At 51.1% G+C, this 15,406-nt stretch overlaps 2 protein-coding genes across 2 annotated transcripts; both read left to right on the forward strand.

Moving 5' to 3' along the window:
• Window positions 1-1,852: 1,852 nt before the first annotated feature.
• On the forward strand, window positions 1,853-2,776 carry LOC311200943 (olfactory receptor 14A16-like; the record flags this gene model as incomplete). Its single annotated transcript, XM_084275245.1, has 1 exon — window positions 1,853-2,776. One exon carries the CDS (start codon window positions 1,853-1,855, stop codon window positions 2,774-2,776), a length of 924 nt encoding a protein of 307 aa, XP_084131371.1.
• A 9,043-nt stretch (window positions 2,777-11,819) lies between these two features.
• LOC311200969 (olfactory receptor 14A16-like) lies at window positions 11,820-12,746 on the forward strand (the record flags this gene model as incomplete). Its single annotated transcript, XM_084275269.1, has 1 exon — window positions 11,820-12,746. One exon carries the CDS (start codon window positions 11,820-11,822, stop codon window positions 12,744-12,746), a length of 927 nt encoding a protein of 308 aa, XP_084131395.1.
• Window positions 12,747-15,406: the final 2,660 nt, after the last annotated feature.

Consider the following 15,406-nt stretch of genomic DNA (forward strand, 5'->3'; position numbering starts at 1 on the left):
CTGATGGATGCTGAGAGCTCACTGCAGGAGAAATCTCTGCAGCCTCTCCCTGGTATGTCTGTGGGTGCAGGGCAATGCAGGTTCTGTTCCTGGAGGGATCTCCAAAAGCTGGGACATGGGACAGTGTGTGGGGTCTGTCAGGAGGACAGGTTCTCTCTAGGAGCAGAAGGTGCTGCCTGGAAGGGATGCCCTTCTGCCCCATCAGAGGGACAGGGCAGGACAGCTGTCTTCTCCTGGGCATGGCTGCAGAGGTGTGAAGCAGCGTGTGCACCCAGGGGTGCCCAGGGCTGTCCTTGTGAGCAGGGTCCCTGCACCCCAGGGTCTGTGTGCTGGGGCAGGGACTCTGCTGCTGCCAGGGTCAGCGCTCAGCCTGCCCGGTGGGCAGCATTGCCGCAGAAAGAAGCTGTGGGTGGATGGAAACTGGGACCCATGGAAGCACAGTGTAGGGTCCTTCTGCTGTCAAAGTGTACTGCTTAGCCCAGGTTTGCTCCCAGCATCAGCTGATCCCTGGAACATTTCAGGAACACCAAGAATGCATTTTCCATCCAGGTAAAGAGACTTTGCTTTGAATTTTCCTCTCTTCTGGATTGGGTAGGAAGTGGGGGCTGAGCTTTCATTGATAACTTTGAAGAAGTGAGTTAAAACTCATTTGTCATTAGGATTTGCCAGAGCGTCTCCTGAGCCCTGCACACACAGAGGTTCCCCTGGGCAGAGCCCTGATGGCAGGAGGGGTCTGCAGAGCAGAGCTGAGCGCAGGGCAGGTTGGATGAGGTCTGTGAACACAGAGCAGGAGGTGACATGTGCAAAGAGAAGCAGCTCCAATGACAGCTCCAGACAGCAGAGACATGGTCAGGGAGGGAAAAGGAGCTGCTCCCAGCAATTGCATGGCAGCAGGGATTTGGTGCCTCCCTGAAATCTCCCACAGTGAAGTCACTATCACAGTGCACCCCTGCCTTCTCAGCACAGACTCTGAACACAGAGTTCCAGGGTTTCAGGCTGAATCTTCTCCTTGGGAGTCCAAACCTCACTGAGGAAAAACCCTGAGTGCCAGTCTGTCTGTGCCTGTCCTTTCAGCCTTGTCTGGAGGCATTTCTCATAGTTTCCCCTCTGGTCTGTGCTGCCCTTCTCCCACTGTTACCGTTACCTGGGGTTCAGGGCACGTCAATTGGTGGGGCTGGCACTGAATTGACCCTCACTTCAGGACCCCCATCTGAAGGATTGAGGACTTCCCTGCAGCTGGGCTGCAGCTGCCCCCCACAATGGCACCACTCTCCCAGGGACTCTTGTGCCCAGAGAGGAGCCCCATGCAGGAGACATCTCGGCACAGAGGCCGTGGCAATGCCAATCATCACCTGTGTGTGGGCAGCTGCACTGAGCCCTGTGTGTCCCTGGCTGGGAACTGAGATCCTCCTTGGGTAGGATGAGACCACAGGAGGGCTTTGGAGCTCTGCCCTGTGAGACTGGATTCCTCAGCTCTCAGTCAGGAGAAAATCAAAGCTTTAAAACTCTGCTCTGCCCTCGGGTGAAACTGGAGTGACAGTGCTGAAAAGCTCATTCCTATCCACAGGGGATTTAGTCTGAGTTCACATCATCCTTCTATTTACTGACTGCTGCCAGGCAGGACTGAGTTCTTCAGAGCCCACAGCCAACCCTCCTCCCAGCAGTGGCACACTCAAGCCAGCACAAAGCAGAGCTCCCAAAAGGGACCTGCTAAAAATCTTCCTGAACACAGAGAGTCAATCTGTCTGAGGGTATTGCCTAAGCATTGCAGGTGGTTTTACTCAAAAAAGAGTTCCCAAACTTCTAACTGTCTTTTCCTCCTTCAACAGGTCTCCTCACTTGATGGCAGCAGATGTCCAACAGCAGCTCCATCAGCCAGTTCCTCCTCCTGGCCTTTGCAGACACACGGGAGCTGCAGCTCCTGCACTTCTGGCTCTTCATAGGCATTTACATGGCTGCCTTCCTAAGCAACAGCCTTACTATTATCACCATAGCCTGTGACCACCACCTCCACACCCCCATGTACTTCTTCCTCCTCAACCTCTCTCTTACTGACCTTGGCTGCATCTCCACCATTGTTCCCAAATCCATGGCCAATTCCCTGTGGGACACCAGGGCCATTTCCTACACAGGATGTGTGGCTCAAATATTTTTCTTTCTATTTTTGCTCTCAGCAGAGTACTCCCTTCTCACTGTCATGGCCTATGACCGCTACGTTGCCATCTGCCACCCCCTGCACTATGAGACCCTCCTGGGCAGCAGAGCTTGTGTCCACATGGCAGCAGCTGCCTGGGGTGGTGGGTTTCTCAATGCTTTACTTCAAACAACCAATACATTTTCACTGCCCCTCTGCCATGGCAATGCTGTTGGCCAGTTCTTCTGTGAAATCCCCCAGATCCTCAAGCTCTCCTGCTCAGATGACTACCTCAGGGAAACTGGAGTCCTTGTGGTTGGAGCCTGCTTATCTTTTGGGTGTTTTGTGTTCATTGTGGTGTCCTATGTGCAGATCTTCAGGGCTGTGCTGAGGATCCCCTCGCAGCAGGGACGACACAAAGCCTTTTCCATGTGCCTCCCTCACATGGCCGTGGTCTTCTTGTTTCTCAGTACTGCCATGTTTGCCTACCTGAAGCCCCCCTCCATCTCCTCCGTATTTCTCAACCTCATAGTAACATTTCTGTACTCGGTGTTTCCACCAGCAGTGAACCCCCTCATCTACAGCATGAGGAACCAGGAGCTCAAGGATTCCATGTGGAAACTGATGACTGGATGTTTCTAAGCAGCAATAAACTGCTCATCTTCTTCAGCAAATTGCTGGCCATGAAACTCACATATAAGACATCTCTGTATTTAATACATTTTTTAGTTGTTATTTTTCTAATTTCCTCATAGCTTGTCTCAACTATGATAACATGTTCCAAGTTCATCCCATTCCAAATTCAGTGTCTCCCAATACTCTATGACCCAGACACTGCTCAGTGATGATCTGTGCTCTCTTGGCATCATTTCTGCCTGCAAAAGGCCAGAATTTCTAATTCTTTTTTTTTTGTACACCTGACATTTATAAAAAAATTACAAACAGTTCTATGAGCTGAATCACTCGACTGCCTGTCTGGAATGGCAATGCTTTCCCACCATGACAGAATGGTAATTTCCAGGATTGGTACCCATGGCAGCAGAAGAATTACTCACCTTCCCCTGTACCTACACTAGTGCCAGTCTGTCTTTTTTCACTCCCTAATCATTCAGGTGTTTCCCCCTATCCTGATGATACGGCCATGCCTAAGGACATCCTTTTCTGCAGCCTAGATGGACGTATGCACGTCATTCTGATCACAGGTTTCTACCGCCACTTGCTCTTTGGTCATTCAGCTGCTGCTCAAGTCTCCAGTGTCTGCTTTGAGCTTCAGAGAGTTGGAAAACTTTCCATCCTTCTGAAGTCTTATGAACTGTTCTGTCAGAAGGTCAGGGTGTTGATAAGTGACCTTTCTATGTATCTGATTGAAACTGTTCTGGGAGAGAATCTCCTCTGGAAGCTGACCCCCTTCACACGCTGCTTGGCCGTAGCAGGCAGCTGAGGAGAGAGATTTCATGTGTATTAAACTGTGTCATGTTGAACTGCTGTTTGTTGTCAGAGAAATCTGTCTGTGCCTGTGAGCACAGATGATGTTAGGAAAAGTGTTGGGAGTCCCAGGAGGCCAGTGAGGGAACTGCTGGGCTTGGGGAAGAGCAAGGTTCTCCAGGCAGGGTTGGATCTCAAGAGGCTGCTTTTCCTGCCTGTCCAGATCCCCTTAGGATCTAACTGAAATCCAAGTAATTGTACAAGTCTTGAGTTTTTTAATGAAAATGAGTTAAAGAGACTTGCTTTAAGGGCTTTCTGGATGTTAATGAGCCCCATGGTGTCTTTTATTCTGAGTCCACAGACGTCAGATACCAAGCGGAGAGTGAAGAAACCTCTCAAGAAGTTCAAGTCAGGAGTAATGCCCAAAGTACCTTGAAGCATTAACAGGCCACATTGGGAGCCATTCCTGACAAAGCCTCCCCAGGGGCTCGTTAGAGCAGACAACTGGAGGCCATGAGGACAAACACAGGCAAAGCGCAGGCAGCTCTGATGCTGAGGACACCCTGGCTTGGTCTGATGAAGCAGAAATGCCAAGTGCTGACCCCCAGCCCCTGGGAAGGGAGATCTTGACCCTCACTTGTGTCACCCTCCTTAGGTGTGTGATGCCAAGGGAAGGACAGGGCTATGACACATGTGGCCTCCCCTGCAGTGGGTGCAAGGAGGCAATGATGCTCCATGCCTGTGAGGACAATATGGCTCCTCTGAAGCCTTTGTGTCAGGGACATCAGCCATAACCAAAGGGGCAAAGACCTTGTTTCTGTCAGGGCATTTCAACCCGGCCAGCACCCTTGGCCATCTTCACCACAGCCCATCCCACCCTGCCCCACACCTGTGCCTGCTTCCCTGCAGGCTGTAGGAACCCAATGCACTTCCCCACCTCATTCTCACCCCACCATATCCCTGCCTGTTCTGCTGTCTCTCCCTCCTCGCCAGCTGTTCTCTCAAACACAAAGCCACCAGCCAGGCTTCCTACAAGGGATTTCTTGCACCACAGCACTACCAGAATGTCAGAATGACATTTCTTTATCCTCATGTCCACTCTCTGACCTCCAAAGCTGTGGTTTCACGTGGACTTCCTTTCTTATATTATTTCTCTGTAGCACAAAGTTTGCTTCCCTCAGCACTCCACCAGCCCCTACAAAGAAAATTAACTTCATCTTGGCCAGAACCAGGCCACTTTTGCAGACAATAAGTGCAACACAATGGTGGGCTCACTCCTGCAGTCATACAGTATGGATAAGCCTGTTGGTCAGTTATGGTCAGCTGGGGCTGTTCTGTCCCCTTCCAGGTACTTGTGCACTCCCAGTTGACTCATTTCTGAGGCAGAATTAGACAAAAGCCCTTGATGCTGTGCAAGCCCTGCTCAGCAAGCAACAAACAGGTTTATTCAGACTTTTTTGCTTACGAATCCAAACCACAGAACTCTAGCGGCTGCCAGCATGAGAATTCATTCCAGTCCAGCCAAAATATAGTCAGGAGGAGAAGATCTCTCTGGTTTAATACATTCTCAATATTCCTGTTCATCAAACTCCCAGAGTTTGTCAAGGTCTGTTTGAAGTGAAGTGCCATTTTCTTAGCAGTTCACATCTCCTTGCAGGTGGCTCTTTAAAGTTGTGGTGCAGTAAAATAAATGACAGCAAGAGGTGTCAAAGGACCTGGGACTCTATTGCTGGATGTGTAGCATCTTCAAAGGTCGATTATGATAGAGCCTGAAAATGACATCAGGCATTGCTAGGACCATTCCCATGGCTGGGAATGCCCTGAGATCCAAGTGTAACGGTGCTTCTAGTGTGGTACCTGGGGAGGTTTCAGGCCAGGAACATCTTTCAGCCCTCGCACCTTCTGTTTTGGTGGTGTAGTTGTACATTCAGAAGTTATGAATGTGGATGCTGGCAGAGCCGGAAAATGACGTCCAGCACTGTTAGGATGATGCCCTTGGCTGGGAATGCCCTGAGCCTCAAGGTTACTTGGGCTGCTTGTGGGCTACCTGGGGAGGTTTCTGGCCCAGAACATCTTTCATCCCTCCCACCTTTTGTTTGGGAAATACTGCTGGACCATTAGCATGTTTGAAGGTGGACACTGGTAGACCCCAAAAATGACGTCAGGCAGTGCTAGGACAGTTCCCTTGGAAAGGACAGTCCTGACCCACAAGGTTACTGGGGCTTCTTGGCTGCTCCCTGAGGTGGTTTCAGGACAGGAACATCTTTCATCCTTCACACCTTTTTTTTTGTGTGCTAATACTCTACATTTTGCATGTTCAAAGTCAGATGCTGGTAGAATCTGAAAATGACACCAGGTACTTTTAGGATTGACCCTTTGAAAGGAAAGCCCTGATGCCCAAAGTTACTTGGGCTGCCAGCGTGCAACCTGGGGAGGTTTCAGGCCAGGAACATCGGTCATCCCTCCCACCTTTCGCTTGGAATGTACTTCTCTATGGTTAACAGGTTGAAAGGTGGAGGGTGGTATAGCTGGAAAGTATAGCACCATATTACTCCCATAATTTTCCTCTTCCTCCACCCAGATCCCCCCATATCCACCCCCAGAACCCTCCTTCAAAATCCCCATGTCCCCTCCCAGCACCCGTGGTTGCCCACCCACACCTTAAACCCTACCTCAGCCCACCCTTAACCCTCTGTTGTGGTTTGGCCCTGGCTAAAGGCCAAATGGCCACCAAGCTGCTCTGTCATTCCCCTTTCCAGCCAAAAAGGGGAGAAAATATATATCAGGAGTCTTAGGACTTGAGATAAGGACAGAGGGATCACTATCCAATTAGCACAATGGGCAAAACAGACTCAAGACAGAATAAAGGAAAGAAAGAAAAGTGATTTATTACTACTACAACTACACACTGAGTGAACCAGAGTCGGGTAATGAGAAGCACAGCCAGGTCTTAAAGCACCTTCCCCCTGCCCCTTGCTTCTTAGCAGAGTTAAACTCCATCACGATTTTACTCCCTTCTTCCCCCACCCAACATGGCGTGGGGAGGGGCAGGGAATGGGGAGTGGGGTTCTGGAGGTTCCTCTAAAGCTGCTTTCCTTGCCCAGGTCTTAACACTTCATCTTCCTTCCTCCCGCCCCCCCCCACTTCTTCACACACATGACTTTAATCATCAATTTGCTCCCTTCTTTCCCCCATCACAGCACAGGGAGGGGCAGGGAATGGGGGTTTGCAGTCCATTCCTCCCAAGTTCTCTTCCATCTTAGCTCAGGGGGGTGCTCCACACACACCCCCTTCCCCTGCTGCACCGTGGGGTCCCTCCCACACGAGTCATATCCACAAACTTCTGCAGTGTGAGTCCTCTCTATCGGGGAGTCATCTCCTCACCACAGGCCTCTCAGCAGGACTCCCTTCCATGGGTGCTGATGTTCGGGCCCAGACTCCCCCAGCCTGGTCCCCCACAGAGTCATAAGTGCCCTGGCAAACCTGCTGCAGGGTGGGTCAGTCTCTGCACAGGCCATAGGTGGTCTCTGCTCCCCAGCCTTATCCATGGGCTGTGAGGGGACATCCGCTCTACCATGGTTTTCACCACGGGGTGCAGGGGAATCTCTCTCTCTGGCACCCATGGGTGAGGATAAGGACAGTTTACTGCCAAAAATCACCATGAATGTGGAACAATAATGGTTAGTTACACTCACACCCAGTGCTAACACAGAGTACCTTATTGACCCAAGGACAACAGAAGGCTGCCCAACAGGAAGGACAGAACAACAGACCCACCATCCCAGCCACACTCAGACTGTCCTGGAAGCAGCCAGCCAGCTCCCCCTCAACCAGCTGCATTTATGGGGAAGGTGGAGTGGAAAACAGCCTGGGCCAACTCAGCTCACCTGGGCTAACTCAGATCAACTGTGATGGCTGATTGGGGAGGTTAACCCTGGCCTGGCCAGAACCAGGACAGCTGAACAATTAATGGGTTGACACCCAGGGAAGATACAAGGATTTCCAGACCTGAAGGTCCAATCACACACACTGTGACCCACAAAACCTCCATTGTTGTCATTCCGATTCAGACAATATTCCCCCTTTTCTGGAACTGGGGTTTTCCATGGGTTTGTTTCCTCATTCCAACAGAATGAATCATTACCAATGGTTATGTCACTTAGATCACTCAGGAGCCATTTTGGGGATATTGTTTCAACGTCCACGGCCAGTCTTTAAATCCTGAAGGGCTCCCACATCCCCAAAAATTTGTCAGGTTAAAAGCGTTGGGCACCTGCTGGCCTAAAGTTATAAATCCATTTTGCCACCCCAGGCTGAAGAGGGGGGCACAAACATTTCCCCAGATATTAAAGGTGGTGAGAATGGTTGACCAAAACAATGTTTGTGATACTCTGATAAACGTCCTATAAATATTAACAAAGCAGTTATTAACTAAACTATACAGACAATTAACAGCTTCATCTATTCCTTCAAGCAGGTGTCAGAGATTCCATCTGGAAAAGAGAAAAACCCAGACTCAGTTTGTATTAAGGGACTGGTCGTAGATTGTTATGAGAAGGATGGAATAATCCACCTTGTATTGACTTTGTGTTCCTTCCCATGGGCATCTTTTGCTTTCCAAGCGTATTTGTTGAGGGGCTCAGCCTGTACAAGGGGAATGGTCCCAATGGTCGGCATTTTCTACTGGCAGAGCAGGAGAGAAAATGGCTTTTCTGGGGCGCTGGGAGTGTGGGGTTTGGGGATTAAGTTTGGGGTTTGGGTCAAAAGGCATTGAGTCGGGACATCCCTTTCTTCCCCAGCAATCACTGACTTGGGGAACTGCATCCCAGAGTCGTTCTGCCCAGTGTGGCTTGTGAGCTTTTAAAAACCCTTTCAAAAGGCCATTAGTTCTCCCCACTATCCCATTAGCTTGGGGGTAAAACGGGGGGTGAAATCCCTACCTGACTCCTCCTTCCTTGGCCCACTCCTGCCCCTTGGCAGCAGTGAAATGACTGCCCTGGTCTGACTGAACAGACTGGGGGTTGGCAGAAAGTGCAACCAGTTTGTCAGGGCCCGCCCTGGATGTTCTCCTGCTGCTCCTGGAAATGCCTGGCCTTGGACTAGGCCAGAAATGATTTCCACTCCCACTAATACTCTTGTTTCCCCTCCGCCTTCCCAAGGGCTCCAATAGAGTCGATTTGCCAGGCCTCCCAAAGGGTCTTTTTCTCTCTCAGCTGGAGGGGGGTCTCTTCCATGGGGTGCCACTCTAGCCGCAGGCAGCATTGTTCACAGGCCCAGAGCCAGGTGGGGCAAGCTTCCCAGTGACAGGCCACCCCCTGGCATGTGCCTCCCTGTGGGAATCCTTGGATCCTGCCTGGCCACGTTTCACATGCAGCCATTCCAGGAGCCCGTCCCTGTTTCCTCTGAGCTGGTCCTCTTTCTGCAGAGGGGCAATGCTGGCCAGTTCCTCTGAGCTGAGGGAGCTGGGCCTCGTTAGCTTGGAGAAGAGGAGACTGAGGGGTAGCCTTATTCAGGTCAGTGGGTAAAAGCTGGAGCAGAGGAAGTTCCATGTGAATGTCAGGAGAAACTCTTTCACTGTGAGGGTGACAGAGCCCTGGGACAGACTGCCCAGAGAGGTTGTGGAGTCTCCTCCTCTGGAGACATTCACACCCACCTGGATGTGTTCCTGTGTGGTTTAGTCCAGGTGATCCAGCTCTGGCAGGGGGGTTGGACTAGATGACCTTTTGAGGTCCCTTCCAACTCCTAACGTTCTGTGATTCCTTGACCTTGGATCTCCCTGCACATCTCTTGGAGCACCTCTGGCCCCTCAGGTTTCACTGGGTGTTGGTGTTTGAACACCTCCTTCCTGGCCTCCTTCCATTAATTCCCCTGGGAGCTGGGACCAGCAGCTCCCAGGAAGCAGGTGCCTCTTTTGTGCCCACTGCAAATGGGGCAAGAGGAACCCCAGGTTCCCTTGATTCGAGGCAGCCATGGGCCTGAGCTGCATCCTTTTCCAGCCCCAGGGCTACAAAGCAAGGATGAGGTGCCTCGAGTCACTTGCCATACTCCTTACCCTCCCCAAGGGGAAAGAGTCCCCTTCCCGTCATCTTCTGGGGGTCCTGTCTCATGTGGAGACAAGAAAAAGTGATTCTTCTGCCCAGCTCGTGTTTGATCAGGAGAAAGGACTCTGCTGGACAGAAGGATTTCTCCCCAGCCTAGAGAGCAGATGGCAGGGAGGACTTCAGTGTCTTTCCAAGTTGGTTCCCTGGAGCTTCAGGAATACCTCAGAGGAGCCGAGGAGTACGTGACGCCTTCACCTGCCCCTCTGCTGTAGCTGGGCTGGACTCCTGGGACAGTGGGAGCTGATGAAACATTACAGCAATGATGAGGGACAGCTCTGCCACAGAGTAGCTCCTCTGCCAAGCACACAGGGCTGGGGACACTGCCTGTAGGCACCGAGGGGAGACCTGAGAGGCTGAGAGAGCTGATGGATGCTGAGAGCTCACTGGAGGAGAAATCTCCTCAGCACTCTACCTGTGAGTATGTCCCTGGTATGTCTGTGGGTGCAGGGCAATGCAGGTTCTGTTCCTGGAGGGATCTCTTAAACCTGGGACATGGGGCAGTGTGTGGGGTCTGTCAGGAGGACAGGTTCTCTATAGGACCAGAAGGTGCTGCCTGGAAGGGATGCCCTTCTGCTCCATCAGAGGGACAGGGCAGGACAGCTGTCTTCTCCTGGGCATGGATGAGGGGTGCCCAGGGCTGTTCTTGCAAGCAGGGTCCCTGCACCCTGGGGTCTGTGTGCTGGGCCAGGGACTCTGCTGCTGCTGGGCTTTCCACAGGGATATAGACAGCACCTCTGGGTTAAAGCAGTGACCCAGGGAAGGGCAACGTAAGGTCCTTCTGCTGTAACAAAGTGCTGCCTGGGTCAGCTTTGCTCCCAGCCACAGCTGATCCTTGAGAAATGCCAAAGAGAATATTTCTCCAAAGGCAGAGTCTTTGCTTTGACTCTTCCTCTCCTGTGGGCTGTGCTGACTGTGGTAGATGAGAACTTATTTCTCCCCTTGAGAATATGCAGTGAAAACTTGATTCTCATGAAGATGTTGGAGCCTGGGCTGAGCCCTGCACACACAGAGGTTCCCTGGGGCAGTGCCCTGATGCCAGGAGGGGTCTGCAGAGCAGAGCTGAGCACAGGGAAGGTTGGATGAGGTCTGTGAGCACGAGCAGGAGGTGACATGATCACAGAGAAGGATCTGCAGGGACAGCTCCAGGCGGCAGAGACACTGTCAGGCAGGGAGGAGCTGCTCCCAGAAATGCCCTGGCAGTGGGGATTTGGGACTTCCCTGACATCCCCCACAGTGCTGACACTTTCCCACAGACACTCCTGGTTTATGCCACACAGCACAGACACTGCAACAAGAGATCCAGGGTTTCAGACTGAGTCTTCTTTTGGGCAAAACAAACACCATGACGAGAAACTTCTGAGTGCCTGTCTGTCTGTCTGTCCCTGTCCTTCCAGCCTTGGCTGGAGCATTTCTCACTGTTACACCTGCTGTCCTTGCTGTCTCTGTCCCACTGTTACCTGGTGCTCTGGTCACTTCCATTGGTGGCAGTGGCAATGAGCTGACCCTCACTTCAGGACACACATCTGTAGGACTGATGACTTCCAGGGGTCTCCTGCTGGGCTGCAGGCTGCCTCCCACAATGGCACCACTCTCATGGGGACTCTTGTGTCCCAGAGAGGAACCTCATGCAGGAGACATCTCGGCACAGAGGCCGTGGCAATGCCACTCATCACCTGTGTGTGGGCAGCTGCACTGAGCCCTGTGTGTCCCTGGCTGGGAGCGGGGAGCTGAGATCCTCCTTGGGTAGGATGAGACTGCAGGAGGGCTTTGGAGCTCTGCCCTGCGAGACTGGATTCCTCAGCTCTCAGTCAGGAGAAAATCAAAGCTCCAAAGCTCTGCTCTGCCCTTGGTGAAATTGGAGTGACAGTGCTGAAAAGCTCATTCCTATCCACAGGGGATTTAGTCTGAGATCACACCATCCTTCTATTTACTGACTTCTGCCAGGCAGGACTGAGTTCTTGAGAGCCACAGCCAGCCCTCCTCCCAGCAGTGACACGCTCAAGCCAGCACAAAGCAGACCTCCCATAAGGGACTTGACAAAAGGCTTCCTGAATACAGGGAGTCAATGTGAATTGGAAGAAGTTTTCCTCAAGGAAGAGTTCCCAAACTTCTAACTGCCTTTTCCTCCTTGGACAGGTCTCCACACCTGACAGCAGCAGATGTCCAACAGCAGCAGCTCCATCAGCCAGTTCCTCCTCCTGCCCTTTGCACACACACGGGAGCTGCAGCTCCTGCACTTCTGCCTCTTCCAGGGCATCTACCTGGCTGCTCTCCTGGGCAATGGCCTCATCATCATCACCATAGCCTGTGACCACCACCTCCACACCCCCATGTACTTCTTCCTCCTCAACCTCTCTATTCTAGACCTTGGCTGCATCTCCACCACTGTTCCCAAATCCATGGCCAATACTCTGTCAGACACCAGGGCCATTTCCTACACAGGATGTGTGGCTCAACTATTTTTCTTCCTATTTTTGATCTCCACAGAGTACTGTCTTCTGACTGTCATGGCCTATGACCGCTACGTTGCCATCTGCCACCCCCTGCACTACGGGACCCTCCTGGGCAGCAGAGCTTGTGTCCACATGGCAGCAGCTGCCTGGGGCAGTGGGTTTCTCAACGCTGTGCTGCACACAGCCAATACATTTTCACTGCCCCTCTGCCATGGCAATGCTGTTGACCAGTTCTTCTGCGAAATCCCCCAGATCCTCAAGCTCTCCTGCTCAGATGCCTACCTCAGGGAAACTGGACTCATTGTGGTCACTGCCTGTTTAGTTTTCGGGTGTTTTGTGTTCATTGTGGTGTCCTATGTGCAGATCTTCAGGGCTGTGCTGAGGATCCCCTCGCAGCAGGGACGGCACAAAGCCTTTTCCACCTGCCTCCCTCACCTGGCTGTGGTCTCCTTGTTTGTCAGTACTGTTCTCTTTGCTTACCTGAAGCCCCCATCCATGTCCTCCCTATTTCATGACCTGATACCAGCATTTCTTTACTCAGTGTTTCCACCAGCAGTGAACCCCCTCATCTACAGCATGAGGAACCAGGAGCTCAAGGATGCCCTGTGGAAACTGAGGACTGGATGTTTCTAAGCAGCAACAAACTGCTCATCTTCTTCTGCATATGGCTGGCCATATCAGTCAAGTTAGGATACGTTTGTATTTAGTAGAGTTATTAGTTTTGGGGTTTTTTTCCTTCTTTTTGGTCTAATCTGTAACAATATGGTGCACGTTAATCCCATGGCTAATGCAGCATCACCTTTTTTTTTTGTAACCCAGACACTGCGTAATGATGAGCTGTGCTCTCTTTGCATCATGCCTGTCTGGAAGGGTGCACAGTTTTTCCTTATTTATTTTTTTCCTGGCATTTATAAAAAAATTACAAGCACATTTTCATTGCCTGAATCACTTGACTACTTGTCTGAAATGGCAATGCTTTCCCACCATGACAGAACGGGAAGTTACTGGCTTCTGTTACCCTAGAATCATGGAATCACTTAGGTTGGAAGAGATCTTTAATATTATTGAGTCCACAACCACAGCCTAACCCTGTCTAGTCCACCTCTAGACCATGTCCTCAAGCACAACATCTACACACCTTATAAATACCTCTAGGGATGGTGAATCTACCACTTCCTTGAGCAGCCTGTTCCAATACTTCACTACCCTTTCAGTAAAGAAATTCTTCCTTATATCTAACCAAAATCTCCCCTGGTGCAATCTGACAGCATTTTTTCTTATCCCATCCCTGTCTACTGAGATAAGAAACTGAATACCACCTCTCTGCCCCCTCCTTGCAGGTAGTTGTAGAGAGGGATAAGGTCTCTGCTCAGTCTCCTTTTCTTAAGACTAAAAAGCCCCAGTTCCCTCAGCCACTCCTCACAGGACTTGTGCTCCACACCCTTCTCCAGCTTGGTTGCCCTTCTCTGGACACGGTCCAGCATCTCAACGTCCTTCTTTTAGTGAGGGGTAAAAAACTGGACACAGTACTCAAGGTGCATCCTCACCAGAGCTGAGTACAACAGAACAATCACTTTCCTACTACTGCTGGTTACACTACTCCTTATACAAGGCAAGATGCTGTTGGCCTTCTTGGCCACCTGGGCACAGTGCTGGCTCATGTTCATCTGCCTGTCCACTAACATCCCCAGATCCTTTTCCTCCAGGCAGCTCTCCAGCCTCTCTGCCACAGGCCTGTAGCATTGCCTGGGGGGATTGTGACCAAAGTGCACCTGGCCTTGTTGAACTCCTTAAAACTGGCCTCTGCCCATGGATTCAGTCTGTCCAGGTCTCTCTGCAGAGCCTTCCTGCCTTCCAGCAGGGTGACCTGCCACCAGCTGGATTTAACTCCGTTCACCACAACTCTCTGGCCTTCATCCAACTTCTAACCCAGCAAAGAGTATACCCATCTAATCCATGAGTGGCCAGTTTCTCCTGCAGGATGCTGTGGGAGACAGTGATGAAGGATTTACTGAAGTCCAGGTAGATCACATCCACAGCCGTCCCCTCCTCCACTAAGCAGGTCACCTTGTCATAGAGGGAGATCAGCTTCCTCAAGCACAGTCTGCCTTTCCTAAAGCCATGCTTACACGGCCTCACCCCTGAGTGTCCTGCATGTGCTGCATGATGGTACTCAAGATGATTAGTTCCATCCCCTTCCCCAGTGCTGAGGTCAGGCTGACAGGCCTGTAGTTCCCTTAATCCTCCTTCTGGTCTTTCTTTCTGTCACATTTGCCAGTTTCCAGTCTGGTGGAACCACCCTGCTCAGCCAGGACTCTGCTCCCTGGGGATTTCCATTACTTTCTAATATACTCTCTTCTTTCTTGCCACCCTGGTATTGGCGCCTGTTCTCAATGGGCAGTTTCATTTCCGCTTTCTACAGTAGTCAGGTTCCTTGTCAGAATTCCCCTTGGGATAGATTCTCCAGCTGCTCGGGGTATTGGAAGACAGGCATTTGGGGCTCTACCAGCATACACCTACAAACTGCTAAATGACAGCAAGAGATCCCTAACAAAAGTGTCAGGGATGAAAGATTCTCCTGGCCTGAAACCTGCCTAGGTAGATCACTGGCAGCTCCAGTACCTTACGGCTCAGAGTGTTCAGAGACAAAAGAAGGGTCCTAACATTGCCTGATGTCATTTCTGGCTATACCAGTGTCCACCTTTGAACCTGCTAAATGCCCAGCAATACATCCCAAACTAAAGGTGTGAGGGATGAAAGATGTTCATGGCCTTACATATCCCCAGGTATCCCACTAACAGCTCCAGGAACATGGGGGTCAGGGCTTTTGTAGCCATGGGAGTGGGTGTAACTCTGCCCAACATAATTTTCCAGCTTCAACAGTGTCCACCTGTGACACTGCTCAATGTCCAGCACCAGCTCCATGGCAAAAGGTGCGAGGGTGGAAAAAGGTTTCTGGCCTGAAACCTCCCCAGGTAGCCCACTAACAGCCCCATTAACCTTGGGGCTCAGGACATTCCTAGCCACAGAAACAGTCCTAAAAATGTCATTTTCAGGCTGTACCATCATCCACTCTCAAACATGCTAGATGTCCAGCAATAGAGGCCCAGGTTCTTTAGCACCTATTGCTGTCATTTGGTTAAAAGTACAGAAAGTTAGAGAGCCATCTGCAAGCACATGTGAACCTTTAGTGAAATGGAGATTCCCTTCAGAGAGACCTTGAGAAATTCTGGGATTTGATGACCAGGAACATCAGGAAGATTTCCAAGCAGAAGAGATCTCCTCCTCCTGCC

The sequence above is a fragment of the Gallinula chloropus genome (genome assembly GCF_964237585.1).
Source record: "Gallinula chloropus genome assembly, chromosome: 25".
NCBI lineage: Eukaryota > Metazoa > Chordata > Aves > Gruiformes > Rallidae > Gallinula > Gallinula chloropus.